Source organism: Coregonus lavaretus, assembly GCF_964263955.1.
Source record: "Coregonus lavaretus genome assembly, contig: HAP1_SCAFFOLD_1379, whole genome shotgun sequence".
Classification (NCBI taxonomy): Eukaryota; Metazoa; Chordata; class Actinopteri; order Salmoniformes; family Salmonidae; genus Coregonus; species Coregonus lavaretus.
Window position 1 is genome coordinate 56,152 of NW_028164387.1, and position 6,699 is coordinate 62,850.

At 49.5% G+C, this 6,699-nt stretch overlaps 1 protein-coding gene across 1 annotated transcript; it reads right to left on the reverse strand.

Moving 5' to 3' along the window:
- Positions 1 to 1,294: 1,294 nt before the first annotated feature.
- LOC311117082 (uncharacterized protein) lies at positions 1,295 to 6,496 on the reverse strand (the record flags this gene model as incomplete). The annotated part of the gene is made up of 9 exons (XM_084192069.1): positions 1,295 to 2,395; positions 2,498 to 2,964; positions 3,412 to 3,600; positions 3,709 to 4,333; positions 4,490 to 4,826; positions 4,918 to 5,108; positions 5,254 to 5,616; positions 5,792 to 6,431; positions 6,480 to 6,496. The coding sequence occupies 9 exons, from the start codon at positions 6,494 to 6,496 to the stop codon at positions 1,295 to 1,297; spliced, it is 3,930 nt and encodes a 1,309-aa protein (XP_084048195.1).
- Between the last annotated feature and the right edge of the window lie 203 nt (positions 6,497 to 6,699).

The following is a 6,699-nucleotide window of genomic DNA, read 5'->3' on the forward strand; positions in this document are numbered from 1 at the left end:
ACTCAGGGGAGCATCTTCCCGCCCCATCATCCTACAAACTACCTCTCCCTATATCTCTCCGTCCCTAAACTATCCCATTAAACCATCTAACTTAACCCCAGCCCTAAACCCCCTTTCCACCTCTCCCGGGCAGCGTGCTGCCCCCACTTCCTCTCCTTCCTCTTCATCCTCCCCCTCAAATCTCCTTCCACCCTCCTCACTACCCCTTCCACCCCCCAATCTCTCCCTGTCTTGACCATGTTCTGCCTGGCTTCCCACAGCCCCCGTTTAAAGAGACTCATGAGAAGCCAGAGCAGAAACCTATCCCTCCCTGTCCCTCTCACTCTCCCTACACCCCTCTCTAACTTCGCCCACGTCAACACAAAATCCCCTCTTACCCTTCCTAACAACACCCGTGCCCTAGCCCATACTACTCCGGCAAAGGCACAGTCCCAAAATACATGACGCACAGTCTCCTCCCTGCCACAAGACGGCCTTGGGCAGGTGGGGGATCTCGCCAAGCCATGTCGGTACATGATGGACCGTACCGGCAAACACTTGTGGAGGCTCAACCAATTCAGGTCCTTGAGTCTATTGTCCAGGCCCCGCGCCTGCGCCTGCACTCCCTCCCACACCACTGCCGCGAATGGGGATGCGCCGTAGAGTAGTGCAATTGCCCCTGATCGTGATTGGCTGGAAGTTTGGAGCGTGGGATAAGTAATTATATGGTGTTTGTCAGTGTGTGAGTTAAACAGAATTAATTGAACTTCAGGACAGATTGAACTGATAGATGGCAATAACTGCTTCCATGCCTCCTATTTAGTTTTTTCCCAAGGAATTTAATGTTGTTTTGTGGCTTTACCTTTTCTACTAAAATATGTGCAAAATGATCTGATTTCATTGTGCTATTGGCACATTTCCTTACCTCAGTTACTTTATCTGTGTCTTTATGTTTTGATACATACAAATATAACCCCATTGTTCAATTCATTAATTGATATTCCACAACTGTTACTGTAGCACTGACCACTTTAATGAATAAAGTGCATGTATATTGGGGAACACTTATAAAAAACACAGCACTACAGTGTAGACAATATAAGTTAGACAATATAAAATGTCATAAAATCAAAGCCTATTTACCATATGTACAATGCAACCGTCCCATATTTACAGATTTATTACAACATATTTATATTACTACAACTTGTCAACAACAGAGGTGAAGTGTTCGTAGCTGCTGTACACTTTGTTGTCCAGACCTTTTGATGGGGACATCATATTTGTAGGGCAGAAACTCTTTTTTTTGTATTTTTTATGTCCCTGGGTTGTTTGGCCACAGAGTGTACAGATTTTGCACCCTTGACACTTTGGCTCCTACTTCTGAGGAGTGTTCCTTATGCTTCCGCTTGAATTGCGTAGCTCTTGCCCAGAATGAAGTACTACTGTGTGCTGTGCCAATTGTAGTAGGCATTTTGGGCAGAGTTGGAGGGACTGATTTAGGTGGACCATCAATCCCTGGATTTGCCTCACTAGCAGGCATTATGGGCCATGTGGAGGGGCCAGCAATTCCTGGGGTTGCTGTAGATGCAGAGAGGGAGGGCACAGGTCTGGTGATGGTAGAGGGGGCGTTGGGTTTTCTCACTGGTGGTGGCAGTAGCAAATGTGGCATCGGTGGCTGAGGCCGGGAGAGTGGTGCCATCATATCTGTCCTTCCCTTTAACACCTTGGTCCCTGCTGTGCTGGGTGTGGGCACATATTCCATCAGGGGGTAGTCTGGTGGAGGGAGGACTGCAGGCTGATGTGGTGCTGGTGGAAGGTCTGCAGATGAGATGGAGGTGGTCTTAGTGATGGTGGAGGGCTGTTTTGTGGCGTGCAAGTTGAGGAGCCTCTCTTGGCGACGGATAAAGTCCTGCACAGTCTTGCTGTTAATCTTGGGTAGAGGAATGCCTGCTTTGCACAGGACTGGATCCTCCACTAAAATCCGGTGCTGGACTCGCTCGTACGCCTTCAAGAGGGTTCTCTTCTCAGGACTGTTGCGAGAGCCTTGAGGTGAGCGCAACCACAACAGTTTCACCAGCGTGTACATCAGCCTGTTGTGCTGAGCACTGATGTCCTGTTGCGCTGGTGCGTAGCGCTTGGCCATCTTTACCCTCTGTATCAGAGCAGCGTCAACAAGATCGTCCCTTTTTGTGCGGCAGTAGAGGGTGTTGCCCCAGTGTGTTCTGTACAACTGGTTGAACTTTTGTGGCTGCTTGTCATGCTCCTCCACGGCATTCCAGGCTTTAAGGACCTGGTTTCTCTGCTCGGTGGTGAGTGACAGCTTTTCTTCTGCCAGGCCAATCTCCACCAGCACAGAGCAGAACATTTCCAACTTAGGAAAGCCAGGAAGAGGGTTTGGACTGCAGGCATCCTCCTGTAAAAGAAAAAGCCATATGAATGTGGTAAGTTCAAATATGTTGTCTTTTTCAGTAACTGGTGCATTGTATTTCATTCTAGCAGACACACGGCTACTCACAAAGGCCGGAGGGTGAACAGTGGCGGTTTCGTCGCTGGTGAGTGTGATGTGGGGCAGGACGGCATCCAGCGCACGGTCGTGTGCCTCCACATCGCTCTGGTACGCCTCGTCTGCGTCATCTGGATCAGGCTGCCCAGGTCGGAGCACCTCCTCTTCTGGACCAGGTCCATCGTTGACAATGTCCTGAAGAGAGAAGGGCCCAGATTCCCCCGTGCTCTGGCTGAACAGGTACTCCAACCCGAGCAGCTCGTTGGAAGAGACATCAGCAGGGGCCCGGAAATTCTCCTCCACAGTCTCTCCGAACAGCTGCTGACAGCGAGCGTTGAGGCGATCAATCAGCGGCGCCGAATAGGTCCTGTGGTGCCGTCCTTTGCCACCAAACACGGCATCCCCGCTCCTGTCAGAGTTCCACCGTGCAATGCCACTGATCAGGTAAACCTGATAGGGCCGTGCTGCACAGTGGGGACCTGAAAATCAAAATTGAAGGTATTATACAACAGTTAGTTCCACTTTTTCAACTAATTAGTTTGATTGGACAATGGGCATTCCATGAGTTCCTATATTGAGCGTTACTGCACGGGGACTTTTAACTACATGTATCACTCCGCTTTACAGGTGTTCTAATAAATGTTTTGTTTGTGTTGCTTGGCAAAAGTCAAGTCCGAAGTCCAGTTGCAGATCTTTTTGTGTTGGCGGAGGAAAATAAATGATTAAAAAAAGAAACAAATCATAATCTGTTGTGGCTTATTACTGTTAACTAATAAATGGCAATTGTAGAATGGTTGTATTAAAGCTATATCCAAATCACAGCTGTGATATATTCAGTACAATCGCACCCCCTCTCCTGTCATTATTGCTTAATGACAGGGTCACATATTTAATTTGTTACAAGTATAGAGAATACACCTGTGTACCTGGAATCATGTTCGGCAGAGCTTTGTGGAATCCTTCCAGGCTGTTGCTTCCACGCAGACATTTGTAGTAGGGTAGGTCCACATTGTTAATGGTTGTGGTACGCGCCACCCTATACATGTTCATGTCTGGTGGATCCTGGATGCACTCCAGGTGTCGCTGCTGGCCTGCCCACATCTCATCAATGGCCTCTGTAAATACATACATACATGCATGCATACAGTGAGTTATGTTCACTTTGTATGCAACTCTATCCGTATCAATGTTGTAATAACTTTTTTGAATGAGGTCTTTTATACCAGGTGTTTTGAAAAGGCTCACTCCGCTCTCGTCCAGCCCTGCGGGACCTTTCAGCTCCTCAATGGCCAGATGGATGAGCCGGAATGTTTCCTGAGCTCCCAGTGTGACCCTTCGCACGTGGTGTTTGAGGTGCTCCCTGGTAATGTAGAGGCGGACAATATCCTCATCTGACACAGTCATCAGCGTTGCCGGGTCCTTGGCTCTCATGGCCTTGATGAGCAGCTCCAGGTCTGAGCGGTTATAGGCCAGCACTCCCCCAGCTAGCGCAGACTTGAATGCAGCATACTTTGAGTGGGACTCTGTGCGTATGGCTGCATCAAACCGGTGGATCCAGTGAAAGATGTCCAGACGGACAACCATCCCGTTGTCCACCCAAGGCTGGAACAAAATCCCCAGCGCTGTTGGGCCCTGCGCACGGCAACACCCACGGTCCACGTATATAATTTTTGGGACTGGTTGATTGGCCAGCCGGAACCTCTCCATGACCCCAAGGCACATCGGTTTCAGCTTCTCTGTGGACTCCTCACAGGTCAGCACAAATGAAACTATCTGGGAGTGCTCGTTTCCGATGCTGGTGAACCACTCAGCTGAGCCTCCACCCTCCCCAGACAGCTTCTTCACCACCTAAAACATGTCAAGTGTGCATAATGAGATAACCTGTTAGATTTTATTGATATGTGATTTTTCTTAATCACTTTACAACAATGTGAAAATGGGTTCAATTTAAAACTTAATAAAAAACCAAACAATACTGCAAGATGTTTTGCATGATTTACATACTTTCTTGGTGGAATCCATTTTCAGCACAGTGCCAAAAGTGGAGAGGATCTGGCTCCGGTAATCCTGCACGTTGTTGGCCTCCGCCAGCAGGAAGGCGTGGCGCAGGAGCCGCGCGGAGGGGAGCTCTCTTGGAGGAGGTGGAGCCTGGAAAGTGTGCCTTAGTGCAGAAACGATCCCTCCAGGTTTCACGACAGTCATGAGGAGTGTGGTGTACAGGTCCTTACGCTGAAGGTACTCTTCAACGTGGTTCTCCTGTATCTGCCGCCACACCTTGACCATGGTGTTCCCTTCCGTCCGGTCCCTCAGAAGGCGCACAACAGTCCTATCCACGCCACGCCTATAAGTAGAGTCACAATCAATATGTTCAGGTGGATTTGAGTGACACTTCCAGGTCTGTCAAACGCACACATTATGTTCAGTATACTCACTTGCTGGTGAGGATGGCAGGGAACATAGCTTGGTGAGCCTTGCTAAGCTGGGACAAAATAGCGGCATCCCACGCAAGCCACCGACCCATTGTGCCACCTTCTCCGCTTCTGGCCGCTTTTGTACATGGTCCACAGCACAGGACCTCAGTGAGCATGGTGTACCAGGTGGACACGTCACAGATGTGACGTACCTAAAGTACATATGGGGAGAAAATCTTATTAAAAAAAAGGCCAATAGCAGGATATGGCTTTCTGTGCTCTTTTTTTGTCTTGCATGTTTACATACATAGTAATAAACTAATGTAAAAACTCTAACAAAGGTGAAGTGAGTTATACCCGGTGGTGATAGCCAGACTTGTAGAGGTGCACGTTCCGTCCTCTACCCAGACACTGATCCCCTCGAGGACACTTCAGGGAGTACCTCCACACTCCAACAGGACGCCACACAAAAACACGACTCCGAAAAAACTGTTGTGGAGTTGGCGGGGCACCCCTGACGTAGCCGGGAGGTTCTTCTGGGTAAAACCACATGCGGTCCGATTTCATCACCCGTCGCCTCCTGAACAGACCACTTTTGTCCTTATAGATTTGAACGGGTGTGAACAGCCCTCTTTCATTGTGGTCTTTGAGCCAGGAAATGTCTGCAGATGGGATGCCATTGGGGTTTTCCCACAGACGCACCCAACCCTCTAGCTCCACCTGCAACACACAACACATACAAAACACACTTAGTTATTACTTATTATTTTACATTACTTTGGTTAGTACAAATGAATGTCAAAACATACAACCAATTAAAAAAAAAAAAAAAACCAACATGTTAAACAAATTGTTCTCCTTGACATTGTTTGCATATAATGTGAATTTTACTTACAGGGGAGTCACTCAGAGGTGATTCCGTGGGAAAAGGCTGACCCTCATGATCCTGTGCTGTGGACGGGGACTCTGTGAGTTGGCCAGGGGGCTCGGGCTGTTTGGGCCGGACAGGGGGCTCGGGCTGTTTGGGCCGGACAGCGGGCTCGGTCTGCTTGGGCCGGACAGGGGGCTCGAGCTTCTTGGGCCGGACAGCGGGTTCGAGCTTCTTGGGCCGGACAGCGGGTTCAAGCTTCTTGGGCCGGACAGGCGGCTCGGGCTGCTTGGGCCGGACAGCGGGCTCGGGCTTCTTGGGCCGGACAGCGGGCTCGAGCTTCTTGGGCCGGACAGCGGGTTCAAGCTTCTTGGGCCGGACAGGCGGCTCGGGCTGCTTGGGCCGGACAGCGGGCTCGGGCTTCTTGGGCCGGACAGCGGGCTCGGGCTGCTTGGGCCGGACAGCGGGCTCGGGCTTCTTGGGCCGGACAGCGGGCTCGGGCTGCTTGGGCCGGACAGGGGGCTCGGGCTTCTTGGGCCGGACAGGGGGCTCGGGCTGCTTGGGCCGGACAGGGGGCTCGAACTGTTTGATTGTGTCTGTGGGAATTTTCCAAACAAAGTTGTTTTGTATAATTTTTAAATTTTTTACGGTTTCATGTCTGTTTACTCTGTAACTCCCCTACCTTCAACAGCCTGGCTTGCAGCTAACAGTTCACTGTCGTCCCCTGGCCATGATGAAGGATCACACTTGGAGGTGCTTGCCTGCGGTTGCTGGACAACAAAATTTATTGTAACTATATAGATTTTATGATGTACCAGCTTTTAATTATCAAAAGCAAACAAAAACATTTAGTGATTAAAATATCTCTAATATGAAAATAATTTACCATGCTATTCTGCTCTTCCCATTACATACAACTTACTTGCTCCTTGTCA